Source organism: Leopardus geoffroyi, chromosome A2 (genome assembly GCF_018350155.1).
Source record: "Leopardus geoffroyi isolate Oge1 chromosome A2, O.geoffroyi_Oge1_pat1.0, whole genome shotgun sequence".
NCBI classification, from domain to species: Eukaryota; Metazoa; Chordata; class Mammalia; order Carnivora; family Felidae; genus Leopardus; species Leopardus geoffroyi.
Genome location: NC_059331.1, coordinates 101,745,981 through 101,766,949, shown reverse-complemented (window position 1 = coordinate 101,766,949; position 20,969 = coordinate 101,745,981). Strand labels below are relative to the sequence as shown.

Below are 20,969 nucleotides of genomic sequence, written 5' to 3'. Positions count from 1 at the left end.
ACAGTCTAGTGAACAGACAAAGGCCTAGCTGAAGAGTGAGGAACCAGACTTGGAAGGGTATTTGTGAGGTAGAATCAGTAAGAATTGATAGACTTGATAAGAATGTTGGAGACAGTGAGTCAAGGTGACATTTTTAGGCCTTTAACTTGGCAGGCAGATGATGACATTACAGGAAATCTAGATTACAATTAACAGGTATTTACTGAGCACCTTCCATGTACCAGACACTATTCTAGGCCCACAGAGTCTGTTTTCATTCTAGTCAGAGGAGGCAGACAGTTAATAAATGAATAATCTGAGAATTAATAAAGTTTGTGCAGGAAATAAGATGGGGCTATGTGACAGTGATGGAGGGAAAAAGATACTTTAGCTGAGGTAGTCCTGAAAAATGACACTGGAACTAAGACCTGAATGACCTTAACAAAGGGATAGCAAATTGCAGAGGCTGAGGTGGGAAGGAGCTTAACATGACCAGGAGACAGAACAGCAGCTGGTAGGTGGGGTTGGTGTTTGGGGGTGTGGAGAGAATGGGGATGACAGAGCACGTGTTGCTCCTGGTAGCCCGCCATAATATACAGCATGTGTTCTAGTTACAGTGGGCAGACAGCAGGTTTTAAGCCAAAGAGTGATGTGATCTCATTCATATTTCCATCTGCTGTGTGGAGAATGGACTTAAGGAGAGTCCTGGTGAGAGTGGTGGCTCACACCTGAGTTCTAACGGTGTCAGTGCTGAGAAGGAGTCAGATTCCACAGGTAGAGGGAGAGATGACCAGGCTTACTGATGGGCTGCATGTGGAGCGTGAGGAAGAGAGAGGCAGGGGTACATTAGGGGCTTTGATTGTAATGTTTTTTAACGTTTATTTATTTTTTGAGAGACAGAGAGCAGGAGCTGGGGAGGGGCAGAGAGAGAGGGAGAGAGAGAGAATCCAAAGTAGGCTCCAGGTTCTGAGCTGTCACCACAGAGCTTGATGCGGGGCTTGAACCTACATCAGGAATCAGTATTTCTTCTTTGGTCACGTAAAGCCTGAACTGTCTAGAAACTTGTAAGTGAAATGGTACATAGGCAGTTGGATATAGTCTGGAGCTCATGGGAGAGGTCTCATGGAGATTTACTTGGGGAGTCATCCGTCTTCACGTAAGTTAAAACCACGAGACTGGGTAAGATTCATGTTGACTGATCAAGATTTTATTCATGCATTCATTTAACAAATCTTTTTGACTACCTATCCTGTGCTAGGCTTTGGGACTACGGTGATGAACCAAACAGGCCAGGTCCCCGACCTCCCTCCAGCTGTAGGCAGCAACACCCTCCTGTACCACAGGAAGAATTAAGTAGGGGTATGTCACCATGTAGAAAGTTCCAAAATTCATGGGTATATCTTCTACCCGAATAATTAACATTCCCCCTAAATCTTAAAAATGATTATGTTAGTGATTAAAGAATGTTAGGATGTTTCTACACAGTATATGAAAAGGATCTGAATTACATTTTGAAGTACCCACAAGGAAAAAATAATTTTCTCATGTGGAAAAGAACCAATACCCTAGTCTTTTTACTGAACACTGTCAAGGAATATACTTTGATGCTGGAAATGGTAATGTAATACAGTTCTAAATAGGTTATTTGCAAACCTGTATAGGTTCAGGTATTACCTATTCATTCGAACGTATTAGAAAATAATCACTCAAAAATAGTTCAAATGTTCTAACTTAAGTGCTCTCTTCCTCTTTTTTCAACTGAAAGATTCCATATCCAGCACTAGGAAAAGCTTAGCACTGGTGAAATCACCTGTCTTCTTTGTACTTGGCACCTATGTAGCAAGAGTAGAAGTTACTATTTATCCTCAGAGGAATATATAATCATAGTGACTTGTTGAGTTTTGCCCCAAAAGGGCTTACTGAGTTTCACTTACCTCCAAAGGTTGGTTGCCTTCTTCTTCTGAAGTTTTACCTCTTGCTGCCATTCTTTGTTCATGTGCCGTATCTCCTATGAAGTGAAAAGAAAAAAAGAAAAAAAAACAAAACACCTTTACCATACCATTGAGGCCAAGTGTCTTCAATTTATTTAAAATATCTTTTGTTGCCATATGTTTCACACTATGGAAGCAACCACTGTTTCCTTTGTTTCAAAGTAACTTAATTTTTAAGCACAGTAATTTTATAGAGGTTTCAGAAATCATCCATCCGTATATATATATATGTGTGTATATGTATATATATACATATACACACATATACACACATACACACACACACACACACACACATATATATATATAAACAATGTAAACCAGAGATCCAGAGATGTATCCTGCTTTGATATAGGTTTACTCTGGAAAAATCAAGTGAATTCGTATTTTGTAAATCAAGTCATATTTCAAATAAGTGAGGAGAGTTTATGACTTAAGGAAAATAAGGCAAGTTACTTTCAAATTAAAAGTGTCTATAATAGGAACTGTCCTCCATATTATTTTTTTTTTAATAAGGTTAACTATTTATAAGTGTTTACTTGTGTGTCTGTAGATTTGCCTCCAAGTAGATATGGATATTTGCATGTAATAATTAACCAAATGTCACACAATCTTCACAGAAGGAAAGAACAATGAACAAATTCATAAATTAGCCTTCAGTTAATACTTTGATTCCTAAGGCTGATGCCTGGGTGGCTTATATTACAAAATGAAGTTGGTAATAGGCTGGCTCCAAGGACATAGGACAGACACAAACATAGGTTAAGTATAAGCATAATTTAATTAATGACTTACTTTAATATATTAACTATATCTAATGATCTGTGATTAAACATGGTAGGGAAAGAAACAATTAGCCTACTTATTTAATGCAAAGTGAGAGGTTGGTTTAGTAATTCGTAAACTGCTCTTCCTGTAAAATTAAGCCAGCTCAGGAATGCCCACAACAAGGAAGATTGTAAGATTCATAGATGATGATGTGGCCAACATTAAAGGTTAAGAATTTGTTAATAAGGAAGGTCACAAGTCTTGATTGGAGATAACAAAGTATGCAAGTCCTGGCTGAGCTTAAGTTTTTTTTTTTGTTTTTTTTTAATGAAACACAAAAGTTTAGCATACCAATGGCGATAATCAGGGAAGAGCCTCACTGAAATTTTAAAGAATTAGCCTGTCAAATTCTAACATCGTGAAGCATTAAATTGGTATTTTATTTACTTAAGATTAACTGTCCTCCCCACCAAATGTTTAAAATGCAAGCATATCGATGCATATTCCAGTTTATAAGCTCCACTCTCAGCTATGTGCAACATTATCATTGGGCAAGACCTAGCACATAATAGGTATTCAATAAATACTAGCTGAATAAATTAGTGAACTTCTCCTTATAGTTTCTAGTCCATAAAACTGAGATAAAATATTAGGTGGCATGTGATAAAAGCTATATTTGAGCATACAGTTAAGGTCCTTCTACACATATTTGTGAAACTTAAAAGGCAACTGTATTTTTTTAAACATTTTTTTAAAAGTTTATGTATTTTGAGAGACAGATCCCAAGCACGTGAGCAGAGCTGGGGAGGCAGACAGAGAGGGAGAGAGAGAATCCCAAGCAGGCTCCACCCTGTCAGCACAGAGCCTGATGTGGGGCTTGATCTCCTCAACTGTGAGATCACGACTAGAGCCAAAATTGGGAGTCACATGCTCACCTCAAAGACAACTGTATTAAATACCACTACAGTGTATTGCTTCTAGGGATCTATAATTGTGGTATAACTTACTAGATTTTAAAAACAACGATTTATAAATAAAAAATACTACTGAAACCAAAGCATTAGGAACTTTTGGGTTGTTATCTATTGGATAATAAAGATAATAGCTATTAAGTGACCAATTACATCAACCTACTTTTGTGGCCTAGCATGTCAAACCATTTTGATTGATTTTTCAAGTGATTGTTTAAACTGACCATTTATCTCGAAGAGCTTTTTTTTCCAGAAATCTATCTTCTCTCTGAAAGTTAGGGACAAGATAATCAACCTCCAGTTTACAGGTGGCAAAACCAATGCATGGGGAGTTTCATTTCCTTGGCTAGCGGCGTGAAGCAGCAAAGGTAATGCAAAGGTCTGCACATTGAGGTCAAAGTATGTTTAATAACTCACATGCCTGATGCTTATTATATGCATCGTCCAATATTAAAGGTCATTTACGCAAGAGTTTTTCCCTTTTAAAATGATTACTGCTCTATCCCATAGCCACACAAACACTTTTTGGCTAAAATCATTTGACACAAAGTCTGTACTTCCTTTGCCATTTTCTGACTTCAAGCTGGGTATCTGCACAAAGCTTTCTCCATTTCTCCCTACTGCTTGAATAACCAGAAAGGTTATCAGTCAGTGTTCCTGACATCACACAACACATCTGCCTGGAAGCGATTGTGGAATCACTATTTACTGAAATGCCATGTCTGGCGATGACTCAGATAGGACAATAACTGATTACAAGGAAAAATGCCATCTGCAAGATTATTCTCTATAAACAAAGGCACAGAATGAAAACTACACAAACAAATGGAAAAGAACAGGTCACGATGAAATATGATTTTTGAAGGTTTTTTTCTTCTCATTGAAGAATTATTTTATCATGAGAAAAATTCAGTTATTTTCTCTAATTTTTTATAACCTACATGAAAGTTAGATACTTCAACAATAAATAAAGATGCATGTGACAAATGGGATATAAGGTACTTTAGTTTTCAAATTGTCAGTTAACTCTAATTTATACACTGGATAGATTACAAGTTTTCATTTGTGAGTCAGCTGTTTAGAAAGAACAAACAACCAACATGTTCACAGAACTTTAAATTTCCAAGTTTTTTTTGTTTTGTTTTGTTTTTTTACAGCACCACATTTGATTCTCACTATGGTGAGGTAAGACATCCTCCCCATCCACCCTCTGTCTCCCCAGTTTAGGGTGAATGAACCCTGAGGGGCAGAGGCACTCAGTGACTTGCCCAAAGTCTCCCAAGTAGAAGGCAGTCACAGTGGGACCTAGAATCCTTCTGACACCTCTAGGGTTTCTGTGGTCTGGTGGAAGGTTCTAATGAATGTGGGCCAAGGTGGGAGGAATCAAATCTGAGTTAGAGAAGAGCCCAAGGATGTGAAAGGGAGCTTTGAACACAGGATTTTGTGCTGGTCCAACCCGCTGGGCCCCTAAACACTTCTCTCTACTCTTTTCTTCTTCCATAAGCCCCATAGATTATCTGTTCTCTTCCCTTTCCATTGATGATGCCTCTCTCCTTCCTTCCCATCCTTCAAAGCAAACACAGTCCCCCTGATGTTTTTCCAGAAGTTTCTAAGGCTGGAAACACTTTCACAAAAGGCAAAATCCCTCTTATACTACAACCATGCAATTTTCTTGGTTTAAAATGTAGTTGTTATTTAGAATAAATAATAAAGCCTAAATATACACACTAAGGAAGCCCTTTTGGAACTCAAAGGGCTGAAGTGAAAATCATTCATATTTTAGATTAGATATTGGCAAGTTTTTCCACTTAAAGTCCTAGACAGCAAACATTTTAGACTTTGTGGGCCCTACTGTTTCTGTCACAAAATTCTCAACTCTACCCTTGTGGCTGAGAACTGTCAGAGACAATATATAAAGTAACAAATGTGGCTATGTTCCAATAAAATTTTATTTACAAAAACAAGTTTCAAGCTGTAGTTTCCTAATCTCTGGGGGCTTATTATTTTTATTTATTTTTTTATTAAATAATCTCAATGCCCAACATGGGGCTCGAACTCATGACCCTGAGCTCAAGAGTTGCAGGCTCTACCAACTGAGTCAGCCAGGTGTCCTTCCAGATCCCTATTTTAGAGACTGTATGTATTCTACCTTTTCTAGGATAAAAGGCTGAATTAGGTTTTAGTTATGGGAGGAGACAGGGGATGGTCATTAGGGTATCAGCATGATCCTATTCTACTGGGTGAATTGGGTCAAAGGAGAGGAGAAATGGTGGTCAAGAGTGAGCACTAGGTATAAAGAGAAGGATAAAAGGAGAGAAATCCCCAGTGACAGAAGGGGAATCCCAATTCCTGTTTGGGTTACCCAGAGGACACTTGTTTTGGCAGGAGAGGGGGTGGGGGAGTATCCTTACTCTTAGGCCTCCTTGAATGTGGAAGAAAATCTAGTAACATTAACCCCAGGCCTCCCTCCACCATCCCATCCATCGCTTGGTAATTTGGGGACCTTGTGCATGTGATTCTGCCCATTCCTCTTCCCCTTCTGTTGAGAATGAGAGGACTCCAGGCAGCATGTGGTTCTGTCTGCTCTGACCTTCCACAGGGACCTCCTCCCACCTGGGGAAACCTGCTCCAGCCCAGCATTTCCTGCAACTGGATGGGCTCAAGCTAATTTTGGGGTTCAGAAACCTATCTGGTCCTTGACAGATCTTTAACATCAGCTCAGTAGGCAATAAAAGTGAGAATTTGGTCTCTACTTGTTGGGGTTTGCCCCCCTCAATTGGTTAGATCTTATCTGAAGAAGAGAGGTGTACCTGCTGGAAGACCCTAGGGTCTAACAGGACTGGGAATGGGCTGATGAGGACAGGGCTGGAGCCTACCTAAATATGAAAAGCTGTGAATACAGAAAACTATTTTCTTTCTTTTAACCAGAAAAGAATTATCTAGAACTGCTTATCTGAGAATGCAGTCTACAAAACACTAGTTTCGAGGGGTTCACATGGAAGAAATATTTCTATGGTCAAAAGTATGAGAAAAATCTGCAGAATGCGTTCCCTTCCAGTTGATTTCCAATGCACTTTAACATATTAAAGCCTGTGAGAAATTCTTCAGTAAAGAACTTTACAACTTTTTTTCACAATGTATTTGACTATGGAGCATTGTATTCACTGATACCTATTAAACATTTCACAGGGGTCTATGAACACACCATGGGAAATGCTGATAGAACATTTCTAAAGTTAAAATTGGTTAGGGAATATATCATTCTTACCTGACTCTTCAGTAGACTCAAAATTGCCAAACTTGTTATTCAGCTTTCAAAGAGTCATTTTCCACAGTGCTAACCTACACTTATTTTCTTTTCGCTATCTTTTCACAACCCCCTTGTCAGTTTATCCAATGGCATTTGGGGCGGACTAGCAGGATGTGTCTGCATTCTACTACATACTTCTGATTCCAGAAGAGTTGATAATCCATAGAGGAGAACAGGAGAGCCAGGCACCTTGAAGACACAGGAGAAAGCCCCAGTGATCAGAAATATCTCCCCCACATATTCCGCCAATTAGAGATTCATTAGGGTTAATGAGCTCCTCTTTTAAAATGCAAATACCCTCTGGGAGTGTTTGCTTATTAGTCATTCACCAAGTGAAGTAGTGGAAAGAACAGTGGAATGGCCACTCCATTAGCTCCTTTTCATTCTTCAGTCACACACTCATTATAGGAGGCAGCCCGGTGTGTCAAGGGAATGGCTTTGGAATCTGACAGAACTCGGCCCTAATCCTTTACCAAATCCATGACCTTGTGCAAGGTACTTAACTTCTCAGAGCCTCAATTTCCTCATCAGAAAAATGGGAATGATACATAATAAGGCTGCTACAAAGATGAAAACGAGAGAACATGTTAAATGCTAACTGCAAAGAAGCCGGGGCGGGGAGTAGAGTTGGGGAAGATAAAGGTTTCGTCTTAAGCATAGTCCTCTGTGCTTCTGCCCTTGTCACATAGCTGTTGTCGTTACCCGCCCCAGAGGAGAGAGGATAGGAGAAGCCTCATGTGTAATCTCATTTAGTGCTCTTGGCAGTGTTGTGAGGTAGGCTTTATTATATCCACGTAAGAATGGCAGGCCCAGTGTTGGAATCCAAGTCTGCTGACAATGCCAGATCATTACATAATCTCATGCTGCCTCCCATTACTTATCAAAACTTGAGTTCTCCAACTCTGCCTAATACACTTCACACTGGAGTCTCCTCCAGTTTGGATTAGTTTTCCCTTCCATGTTTTCCAATACTATCCTTTTGCTCCTTGTTTTCCACTATAATGAAGAATGGAAGAAAGCACAAGTACTAATTGCTCAAGACATGCCCTGCCCAGGAGCCCACTGCTGTTAGGTCAAGATTCTGATGACAACTGTTCTAACCCCAAGGAGGGGGGGGGGGGGGAATAAGAATCAAGAAGAGCAATCGGCTAAGCCACAGAGGGAAGAACGAAGTTAGCAAACCAAAATGGCAAAGGGTTCAAGCTGACTAGGAATTAAAGAAGAGCAAATTAAGAGGACACCAAGAACATCTTACCAAAATTATTATGCCCCAAATTCACTAAGGACAGGATACAACTGATACAGTGGCATCATTCTGATAACAGAAGTCAATAAACATCTGTTTATTTGACTGTGGAGGGTGTGGTGAGGGGAACAGATAAGAAAGACAGTTCTACACACACAGTAATGGCTGATAAAAAGAATGAATTCTAAATGCTTGTTAAAATACTTAAATTTTTAAAAAATGTTTATTTATTTTGGAGAGAGAGACAGAGCATGAGCAAGGGAGGGACAGGGAGACACAGAATCCAAAGCAGGCTTCAGGCTCAGAGCTGTCAGCACAGGACCCTAAGCAGGGCTCGAACCCACCAACTGTGAGATCATGACGGGGCTGAAGTCAGATGCTTAACTGACTCAGCCACCCAGGCACCCCCGAATGCTTGTTAAAATATGAAAAAAAATTAAGGGTTCAACAGAACAGTCTACTTTTCACAACATTAGTGTGGATCTTAATATATATTTGTATACTACTTTTAGGCATCATGTTAGATTTTAATCTTCTGGCTGCCATTAAAATCACACAGCTAAAATCTTGCTTACTACTTTAAGAACTTAGGGTCACACTGAGTACTGGATTACATTTACTCAGGGAAGTAAAAATATCAGCAAATCTGAGGTCGGACCCACTGATCAGTCCTACTGGCCTGCTCTTAATTAACTTTTCCTGGGATTTCACAGATATCTTTAGGTCTGAGTCTTGTTATGTTGTAGCTATGGGTAATAATTTTTCTGGAAGATCTCAAAGCAACCAGAAACATCAATTAAGCTGTAACACTATGTTCAACAGTTAAACCCACGTATTCTTACTTTTGGACTGGAAGACTAGAGATGCAAAAGCCCCACCCCACCCCACCCCCAATTAATTTTGTACAGTATTGCATTATGCTGTACAAATCTGCCTTCAAAGGATTTTTATTACTCTCTTTCCTCAATGTGAATATACTTATATACTACAAGAGTAAGTTCGGCTGACCATTCCTGACTCTGGATGGCAAAATGTTGTTGAAAGAAAGCTCTACAAAGGGCTGCTCTGAGCCTTCCACTGACAACAGGTTCTATAGGCTCTGTGAAAACAAACAGGACTGACACAAAAAGGATTTTCAGTGTGTATGGCCTGAGGCCAAAATTTGTAAATAGAAAAGGGTAGGCTCACTCTACTAGGTTATCTGGTATCCTGAGACACAGACTCAAATGCGATGCCTGTTGTAGGTAAAATGATGGCATTGATCTATCACTAATAATGCACCCTAGGTAGGAGACGTATTGACATCATGTCACTCACAGTCAGAGTGTTCAGTCTCCTTACCAACCAACAGAATAAATTTGTGAAATTACTGGTGGGTGTCTGGGGTTCTCTACAGTCCGTTTTCAACATAGAAAAATAAGTGATCCCATGAGATCCAATGTATATTTCAAACGTAGCATCAATTGGCCCAATCAGAGATATTAGATTGGTAAGCTTTTCAATCTCTTGAAATGGAGTTCTCAGACTGATAGAAGGGTTTTAGTCTAATAGAAAACTGCAAAGAAACTTTCTAGCAGAAACAATAAGAGCGGTATATGAAATCTAATCAGCTTCAAGTTTCATTCAATCAAGAAATATTTGTTAAACACGTGCTGTGTACATATATCATGCTGGCCACCATGTGAACTAGTGCAGTCCTGTCCCCAGGCTCACAGCATTTACATTCTGGAAGGGATTACAACTCCAGCAAATGCAAATCACAAAAACTGGCTGTAGAAACAAGCCAAAAACTAAAAATTATGGGAGTCCCCAGTTGTTAAGGAATAGAAAGTTTTATGGAGCACCCTGGGAAAAAGGTGGCCAGCTGTAACAAAACCAAATTTCATTAATAGGACTTTGCCCCCACTACAGTGACCGTGCCTTTCATTATATTTCTATATATATATATATATATATATATATATATATACACACACACACACACATATACATACATATGCACACACACACATATATATATGTATATATATATGTGTGTGTGTATATGTATATATCCATCAGTATCATTACTTTTAATGGAAGTCAAACATGGTCTTATATCACTTACACAAAAGTCTGAAGACAATATTTCTGAAAATACATCAACATTATTTGAAGAAAAGCTGGTATTAAAAGAATCACTTGCAAATCACAGATCACAATTAGAAGCAAAGCTACACATGGCAGATACGATGAGGTGGCATGATGTGGTAACTGGATAAAGACCAAGAGTTTGATTTCAAAATGCAGAAGAACCTGGTTGGTTTTATGGAAGATGTCACACTTGTCATTTGGTTATACAACATAAATGTGTGAAATCACTATCCTGAGGATCACAATATACTGTGTTGTCTTTAAAATATTCACATAAGAAAAAAAAAGAAGTCATCCCTTTAAGAACACAGGTAAACCTAGACACCACAAGGCCTGAGGAAGTCCTAACCTGTTTACTGGCCCCTTACTGAAGCAGGCGGACAGCCACAGTGAATCGCCACTTAGCATCCTGAGGAAGAAGGGCCTTGAATGAAAAAGGGCCCAGATCAAAGTTTAGGGTTGCCAGCTCAGGCCTGGCCATCCTTTTGCTATATTTATAAAACTTATATAGTATATATATATATATATATATATATATATATATATATAGTGGAAAGGAAAGTGCATTTATTTATTTAAATATATAAACAGAGTGGAAAAGAAAGTGCATCATGGGATAGCCGGAGATGAATGTGCCCCACAGTCAAGCAGAGAGCAGAGCCTTGACGTGCATTAACACAGGTAAATTCTGAGACGTCTCCCTCCCAGTGGGGCAGTACGTCTCACATTTCAGTGTGTGTAAGGATCACCAGGGGTGCAAATTCCTGAGTCTCACAAGACATTCAGACTTGTGAACTCTGGTGAAACACTTACTTAAGAGTCAAAAGTTTTAGCAAGCGTTCCAGGAGATTCTAATGCAGGTAGTTCATGAATAACACTTGGAGAAACACTGAAACAGACTTAGATAACCTTAGATGGCTGACAGATTACCATCTGCCTAATTTTTGGAATGACTGTCCCCTCCCTCCTCCTCTCCTTCCTTCCCACATTGTTTAAATATGTAGAGAGTACGTGTCTCTGTGTTAAGGTTGGGGCTCAATAAGGTAAGTTCTCAAAAGAACTGAAAGCAGGGTCTTGAAGAAGTATCTGTACACTCATGCTGAGAACAGCAGCATTCACTGGAGCCAAAAGGTGGATGTAGCCCAAGCATCCATCAACAGATGAATGGATAAACAAAATATGATACATGCACACAATGGAACATTATCGAGCCTCAGAAGGAAGGAAATTCTGACACATGCTGCAACATGAATGAACCTTCAAGACATTATGCTAAGTGAAATAAATCAGTCATAAAAAGACAAATACTGTATGATTCCATTTATATGAGGTGCCTAGAATAGTCAAATTCATAGAGGCAGAAAGTAGAATGGTGGTTGCTAGGGCGGGAAGGAGGGACGAATGGAAAGATGTTTTAATAGGCACGAGAGTATGAGTTTTGCAAAGAAAGAGTAACAACACTCTGAATGTACTTTACTGAACTGTATGTTTAAAAATGGTTAAGATGGTAAAATTATGTGTATTTTACCACACATATAAGGCACTTAAAAAAATGTTTATTTTGAGAGAGAGAGAGAGAGAGAGAGAGCGCCCCTGCGAGCAGGAAAGGGGCAGAGAGAGAATCCCAAGCAGGCTCCACGCTGAGCTCAGCACAGAGTCCAGCCCAGCGCACAGTCCAACACAGCCCTCGATCCCACAAACAATGATATCATGACCTGAGCCGAAATCGAGACGCTTCACTGACTGAGCCACCCACGTGCCCCTAAATATAAAACATTTTAAAAATAAGATAGATTATCCTCTTAGAACAATAAAGTGATAGAAGTTAAAGATATGTCTACTACCGGTTAATACTCTATTTTATAATTTATTCTAGTTTCATTTTAATAAGTGTTCTCATATATATTAATCTTTATTCCATATTCTTGTCATTTTAATTTTTTTTTTTCAACGTTTATTTATTTTTGGGACAGAGAGAGACAGAGCATGAACGGGGGAGGGGCAGAGAGAGAGGGAGACACAGAATCGGAAGCAGGCTCCAGGCTCTGAGCCATCAGCCCAGAGCCCGACGCGGGGCTCGAACTCACGGACCGCGAGATCGTGACCTGGCTGAAGTCGGACGCCTAACTGACTGCGCCACCCAGGCGCCCCTCTTGTTATTTTAATAAATTCACACATTTAAAGAAAAAAGGAAAATCAAGTGAAGGAAGTTGTGTTTTCTGTCTCTCTGCCACAGAATTGGTTATGGCTCAATAAAGGGCCTGGCTGTAAGCAACAGTTTGAGTAGCTGTCCAATTCCAATGCACTGCAGTAAAAACTAAGAACCAGTGTCAGGAGAGCACATTTTGGCCTCTCTGCACTAGTACAACAAAGTTGTTTCTGTCGACATGTACCTGCAAGCTTATCTGTCCTCACAGTAAACAACACAGTGTTAGTGATGGGGAATACCAATATGCTGTACTTAAACATCTCAACTGCTGGGTTATAAAAATAGAAACTTTTGAGTAACTTGAATCAAGAAACCTAAAATATAAATTACCAGATATACAGATAGAACACAATTATAGATTATACAACCTCACAGTTAATGTGCATACCCTTTAATGCTCTAAAGCAAAAACAAAACAAAACAAAAAGCCCGAAACTTCCTTTAGGGAACAGACATTTTTCCATCACCTTAAGCTCTGATGTCACTAGGATGAGGAGGGGAGGTTGTAGACAATGAAATCCAGGTGTTCAGGGGAAGGGGTTCAATGTCAATAAATCACTTCTTTTTTTTTTTTTTTTAATTTTTTTTTAACGTTTACTTATTTTTGAGACAGAGAGAGACAGAGCATGAACAGGGGAGGGGCAGAGAGAGAGGGAGACACAGAATCGGAAGCAGGCTCCAGGCTCTGAGCCATCAGCCCAGAGCCCGACGCGGGGTTCGAACTCACGGACTGCGAGATCGTGACCTGAGCTGAAGTCGGATGCTTAACCGACTGAGCCACCCAGGCGCCCCTTTAAATTATTAAAAAAAATTTTTTTTTTTAACAAATCACTTCTAAGGTGCTCACTGCTGGCTTGTGCTTTCCCACAGAAATCCCACCTATGAGATTAACGGAGTTAATGGAAGGAAAAAAGAGAGTAACAGGGGAGGAGGCAATGGGCAAATGAGACTTTAAAAGCCTGAGACTAGGACCTCAGGAGCTCCAAAACAGGCTAATAGCACAAAACCAGAAAGGTGAAAAGGAAAAGCCTATTAAGAAGGAAGAAGCATTCATGACCATGAGTGGTATGGATAACAGTAAGAGAATTTGCTTCATTATAGGGTGAAAAGTGATGATGAAAAGGGCAAAGACCATTCCTTGCCTGAAATGTTTCTCAACCCACACCTCAATCAGCTAATATTTATTCAGTCTTCACATCTCAGCTTCCACCTCCCTAACCCATGCCCCCTTTCCACACTCCCGTATGTTCTTGTTCCTCTCCAAAGCACCTCACACATTTGCAATCATTTAACTGTACACACTCACTTGTTTAATTAGCTGTTGTTCCCACTAGACTGACAGTTCCACCAAGGCAGTGATGTGTTTATTTTATTTGTCACAATACTCCCAGCATTTAGTATGGTGACCGGTACCAAGAATGCACATGGTAGGCCCTTAGGAAATAGCTATTTTCTGACTGATGCATTACTGCCAACGTGGCATTGTCAAAAGGACGTTGTAAAGGAAGCTGAAGAGGATGCACCATGATTGGTCAAAGGAAATAAATTTATTCATAGCGCTTAGGACTGGGTGAAAGAGGTTGAACAAAAGGCTTAAGGAGAGATCAATAAGCACAGCTCTGATGTCAAGTTTGGACAAGATTTCTGTAACAAGGAAGCAAGAGGTAGACCAGCTGTAAAATACTTGGAAACACTTCTGAGCAGTTTGTTAAGGGTAGAACCAAAAGGACAAAGAGTCAATAGTGACTTTGAAATCAGAGAAGAGATTTTTACTGGGTTCTATGTAGTTACAGTGAGTTTAAGATAATGGCATGAAATAGGAATGGTAGCTGGGATTCCAAAGGACTTCCGATAAAATATTTTTATTTATCTTATGGTATTCAGTGCTGTATTTGTAAGTTCACTGGTGTGTATTTAACAAATTTTACAATATCTTCTTTAAAAAAACATAGTACCACATTAGAATATATACTAATATATTTGTGATACAAAATGTCTCTAAAAATAGTTGTAATGTTCACAAGAATCTACAATTCTTTCAGTTTGTAAAGAAGGATTCGCTCATTTCATGACTGGTTAAACAGTACAACTATTTGCCATCTTAAAGTTAGGAAAATTGAAGATGGTTTATGTGCTTTAAACTTATATTTCTAATTTATTACTTCCTAATTCCACAGTATTGCTCAGTTTCATAAATTTGACATTCTTGAAATCAGGGTTTGTTTAGTAAACCCTCACTATATATTTATACCTTCATGACTCAGTGATTTCAAATAAATTCAGTAGTCTTCTACGGGCAGGCTTAGTGAAACTAGGATTCACTTGGACATGTGCCTAATTGCAACACATTAAAAAAAAGTTCCAATCTCAAGCAGCTCCTTTTTTTTTTTAAGGCTTAAAAGACTAGGACAGAAAGACAAACATATTAACCAACCAGCTCTGTTATGCAAAGTCGTCTCAGAGTAGCTGCCTCATTCCAATCAACCTGTCTCAATCTGATTCCTTGTCTTCTGAACTTCCCTACCTCACCCACCTCCACACTTAATAAAGCAAACCTCCTACCTGTTGCTATCAAGATTCTCTCTCCTCATCTTACCGGAAGGCACATCAGCCCCAGTGAGAACAAGGCAACAGGGAGAGCCTAACAATCAAAGAAAAAAAGCAAAAAACAAACAAACAAACAAACAAACAAACAAACAAAACCCAACCCAGCTCTCCCAACAAGGCTTCCTGAGGAGGAAACTACTATATACTTACTTCTCTGTATAGGGCCAGATGATCTATAGACCATCATAGAACAGAAGACGCTGGTAGGAAAAGCATAAAGAATATGGTTTCTTGTTAAGCCTGACTCTAAAATTATACCAAATAGTGGACTTAGGAAGACGTTTCTCAGACTGGGAGACCATATAACAGAAGTGGGATTAAAAGAGCTGGAGAATTTAGGTTGGTTTAGGCCCTGAGTTCTCAAAATAGTAAGTGGACCCATTTTCAAACATGAGTAGACAACAGAATCATTCTACTATGGTCTCAAAGTGTCCTCTCAAAATTTATGTTGCAATCCTAACCCCCCAAAGATGATGGTATTAGGAGGTGGGGCCTTTGGGAGGTACATAAGTCATGATGATAGAGGTTTCATAAATAGGATTAGTGCCTTATATAAGAGACCCCACAGAGCTCCCTAGCCCCTCTTACCTGGTGAGGACATGGGGAGCAGATACCTGCTCTGAACCATGAGGAGAGCCCTCACCAGAAAGCAACCATGCCGGTGCCTTGGACTCTCCAGCCTTCTGTATTGTGAAAAATTAATTTCCATTGTTTATAAACTACCTAGTCTCTGATATTTTGTTATAGCAGTTCAAATGGACTAAGACACATTCCAAAATTAAAATAAGTAAATTATGTGGGGCATATCCATCATTTCTGATTATCCAAATATCTGTTTCCCTGTAAGATTGGTGAGATAGTCTTTTACTTCCCAATTTTTATGGGAAGAACACTTTTTTGAAAGTCAGTCAGCCTATGTGTCTATCCATCTGTCCATCCATCCATCCAGATCACTCTTGCTCCTTCTCTCCCTCCCTGAAGAATCGAGTCCCAGCAGGTAGGCAGTGGCAGGATTTCAGAGCCCAGGTGAGGAGAGGAGGATGTGGGGGAGACTGTGGCATCAATGGTGTGGTTGAGACTGCTGGAGTCCAAGCAGGGTGAAGATGGATCTAGAACATCTCTGCCATAAAGGGCTCAAACAATGAGGAGGACAATTTGAAGGGGCTCCCACTGGCCAAGTCTGGGACATTTTAAGCATCAAAATAAGTAATGATAACAAAAGACTATAATCCATTAAAAATATCCAGGGTTGCCTGGGTGGCTCAGTCGTTTAAGCATTTGACTCTTGGTTTCAGCTCAGGTCATGATCTCCCATGTCATGAGATGGAGCCCCACATTGGGCTCTATGCTGACAGCACAGAGCCTGCTTGGCATACTCTCGCTTCCTCTTTCTTTGTCCCTCCCCACCCCCCCCCTTTCTCTCTCAAAATAAATAAATGAGAAAATATATCCATAAATCAGAAAATAATTTTCAAAATCCATGCACCCATGCTCATATAAATAAAAGAATTAATAAAAAAAGAAGTGAAGGAAGCTATTCCTTGCAGTGGAATGCCAACTGATGAATGCAGAAGGAATGAAGGAATTAGAAGATCACCATTTGGCAACTGTCACAGTAATAATTAATTCAGCCAAGAAGCCTAGATAGATGCTAAAACTAGTGGGTGGGAGGTTGATAAGAAACAGGATATTACACAGTCTGAAAGCACCACTCCCCACATACAGATCATAAAGAGAGAATGAGTAATTTTACAATAGAGAAATCTGGTAGACATAACTAAGTAAGTGATCATGGAATGTAACAAATAGGAATTGTGCACTCCCTTATAGGATGCAGTGAGAAGAACAAATGCTTCCGTGATATTCCTAACAGAAATGCATCACCTAAATCCAATTTTGAGGATGGATCAGATAAACCCAAACCAAAGAATGTTTAGTAAAATAAATAGTTTGCAATCTTCAAAAGTATCTAGGGATTGAAAAGTCAAGGAGAGACTGAAGAACCGATCCAGACTGAAGGAGACTAAAGGGACAGGACAATGCAGTGCAACATATGAGTGTGAACAGGATCCTTTTGCTATGAAGTACATCATTTGAACAAAACTTAAACGGTGGTCTATGGCTTCGATGTTAATTTCCTGATTTTGATGACTGATGTAGGAGATAGGTCTGCTTTTAGCAACTACATACTAAACTTTTTGGAAGTAATGACAGGTCATCTTACTAATTTACTCTCAAATGGTAAAACAAAAAGCTCTTTGTTTTTTGCAACTTTTCTGTCAGTTCAAAAATTATTTCAAAATAAACAGAAAATAAATGAGAAGAGTAATTAGGATGGTTAGAATACATAGATATGATACAAAGATAGATACCAGACAGAAATATAGGTGGAGGTGGAGATAAGGATCTCAATGGCTCCATTAACCCATTAACTCACCAACTCAAACAGAAGTAATCCTTTACTCTTTCCACCTTTTTACCATTTTCACTCGTAAATGACTCCACAGAAAAGTAGTATGCACAACCACTCAGGTATGTTTCATAGACAACAAAAACTCTAACATAGGTCAGACCATTGAGCAACCTCTTTCTAAGGAGAGGCAGAAACTAACTCAACAATAGAATCAGATTATACAATAACCTGTAACCAGACTAGTCTTGTTTATTTTCTTATACAGCACTCATCTTCAAGAGATTTTAAGCATTTTTTTCCCTACTTTCTAAGGAAATTGTGACAACTTCATGAAAGGGGATAATCTCTTCACAACATTAAGAAGGAATACTTTTGCTTATTTAACAGGTAAAGAAAATACTGAAAAAGAGATTTAAAGTTCCCAGCATCACAAAATGCCTAAGTGGTAGAGTCGGTATTCAAATTAAACTCTGTCTGGGTTTAAGGCCCATGTTCTTTCTAACATAATTATAAAAGGAAACCGTTTACTCTGAATTCTCTCCATGAATAATATCCGCCTTCAGAATGGCATACTGTCATGTGCAAACTGTATCCATGTATTGTCTTCATTTTCCTCTTCATTTTGCCTCCTTTTTGTGAATGTATTGAATTAGAGTAGACTGAGCACAGTGTCTATTTCTGGTTTTATTTCACTTAACCAGAAGTACACGCACCATGTACTTTTATAACATTGTGCAAGGGGTGCCTGGGTGGCTCAGTCAGTTAAGCATCCAACTTTGGCTCAGGTCACGCTCTCACAGTTCCTGAGTTTGAGCCCCGCATGGGGTTCTGCACAGAGCCTGCTTCAAATCTATCTCCCTCCCTCCCTGCCCCTCCCTTGCTTGCATGCATGCTCTTTCCCTCTCCCTTTCTCTCCAAAATAAACAAGTTTATAAAAATTAAAAAAAAAAAAAAAAAAAAAAAAAAAACAACTGTGCAAAAACAAACCAAATACCACGTGGAACAAGGTGCCTGTTGAAGCAGTTTTGTTGTTGGTTTTTAACTACGCTGGTGGTGTAATCATTTCTGGCTCTTATGTTTCATTTCTATTTTCTCTTAAGGATTTGGAACCAGTTTTACATCTCTCTAATGAAAGCACATCACTTTACCTCTACAGTTTCCAATAGTTCATTGGGAGCTAAGACTCGGAAGCAACCTTTGAGCTAATCTTGACTGCTGCCCTCCATCCTTGCTCATGAACCCACTTTACAAGCGAGATCGGGAACAAGGTGGCCTCGTTGCTCATTCTAGTTCTCTCCTCCCAGCGTAACAAACATCCACAGAAACACTCCCTACAGCCTCTGCCTTTTTAAAAATATAATTTCTATTCTACAAAAGATAGGATTCTTATGTTCTCATACTCTAATTCTACTGCCATTATAGAGATAGTGAATTCTTTTTATTTTGACAAAGTACATATATATTTTACTAACACCAGCCTTGGCTTACAGACCACATAGGGCAAGTTACAACTATCTGTAGTTGATCTGACCTAGTTTCACTTTACAAATTAGATAAGACAGTGCAACCATCCTGTCTCTTATGAGGATTAAATGAGATCCTAGTTGTTATTTTCCTAAAAATCAGCAAAACCATCATCCCAAAAGAGGATCTCATTTCTAGATCAGACTTGGCCAGTGGATATGGGTGTCCACACAAGAGATTATGTACCAGACATTCTGCTATTGTTGCTGATGTAGGCACAGAAGGTCAATAATGTGGATTAACCAGGATTAAAGTATTATTTTCTGATTACATTTATGCTTCAACTTTCTAGGTATTTAAAACTATTCTTAAGATTAAGCAATAAAAAAACCCTACAATTAAAAATGAATAAAAGTCATAAGGCAACAAATTTAAATGTTTAAAAAATCAGAAGTAAACTATTAAAACTAAGAAAAAATTATTTTTATTATATATGCAGCAACATGTATATATATGACCTAGACATATTTTCTTACCTCTGAGAAGGTGATACAAAAAATGTGACACAAACATGTATATCTCACATGTGCATATGTGTAAAGCTTTCAAATAAATAAATGGTATATAAGGAGACAGAGAATTATGGGAAATATCCAGAAGAACAGAAAGATATAGGAGAATGTAGGGGGAAAATTTAGAGAACAAAACTGAAAGATTTTCATTTTTTCCCTTATTTACTCTGAAGTTTGTTTTCCATTAGTATTTAAAAAATTTCTTCCCAAATTACTGTATTCCTAAAAAGAAACAGAGAAGCAAAATAGACAACAAGTACGAAAAGAGAAGTTTAAAAAATGAGAGAATGGAAAAAAGTACATTTAGAGCAACACAAATGGTAAGTGACGTGGTTTTCTTTGTAGGAGTGATTTACCTAATGTGATAGACTATTTTCACATTTAAACATTTCATTAATTTTATGTTTAACTCTGTGACTTGCTTCTTAATTCAAAATATAAGGCTAGAGAAAATGGTTTGGATTTGGCTGAGACAGCACTGCAATGCATGAAAAAATGGAGTTTACAAATGATCAGAATTCTACAATTCTATTTTTAAAACAGTTTTCCAGGTTACTGTTTTCCTCTATCTTTATCCCAGATATCAATTTCTCTCTTTCTGAATTTAGAAACTAAATAGTCACAAACCCCAAAGCATAAATGGTAGCAAACTGAAACCAAAAACTGTTAGCATTAATAAAAGCTCAATAAGGAGAATAAATACAAAATAAATATATAAAACTCTGTAGATTTCCAATAACTAGTTATCAAATATAAAGAAATTATCCAATTCCCAAGAGCCACAAAATATGTGTGGAAATAAAAAAATTTTGAAAGCTAGGTCCCTTGTGAAAAACTTATAAAACTTTACTAAGGAGTGCTTAATAAAAATACTTGAATAAATGGAGAATCATCCCTGGATAGGATTATATACATAGAAATATGTCAATTCCTATTACATAAATTTTAGAAATACCAGTAAGGTAATTCCAATGAAATCCTCATTTTTTCTGCCTGAAGTTGGCAGTGTATATATTTTAAGACTGTACTTGCAAAAATTTAAAACACAAGAACAATCAGATAATTTTTTTAAGAGATTCAGAAAAAGAATTTGTGCCCTATACACTATTACACTTTCAAAAATCTAAATTGATTAAAAAACTAATGAACTAGAAAGAAGACAGATCAGTGACACAGAAAATTCAGAAATGGATCCTAGGATATAGAAGACTTTAGTACATTTGGTTCACGTCAATGAAATTTTACTGAATACCTAGGTGTCGGGTACTGTGTCAACAGAAAAGTCAACTGGTATTATCTTTCCAGA

The 20,969-nt window shown here is 38.4% G+C and overlaps 1 protein-coding gene and 1 long non-coding RNA gene across 4 annotated transcripts in view; one reads left to right on the top strand and one right to left on the bottom strand.

Moving 5' to 3' along the window:
• UMAD1 (UBAP1-MVB12-associated (UMA) domain containing 1) overlaps window positions 1–20,969 on the bottom strand; it is a 221,073-nt gene that overhangs the window by 74,676 nt on the left and 125,428 nt on the right. The window contains exon 3 of the mRNA XM_045494913.1: window positions 1,914–1,987. Within this exon, the coding sequence (XP_045350869.1) occupies window positions 1,914–1,987 (74 nt within the window). The remainder of the gene's footprint in view (window positions 1–1,913; window positions 1,988–20,969) is intronic.
• The window catches only part of LOC123606479, a 62,187-nt gene that overhangs the window by 19,386 nt on the left and 21,832 nt on the right, over window positions 1–20,969 (top strand). The gene's annotated exons all lie outside the window — the stretch shown is intronic.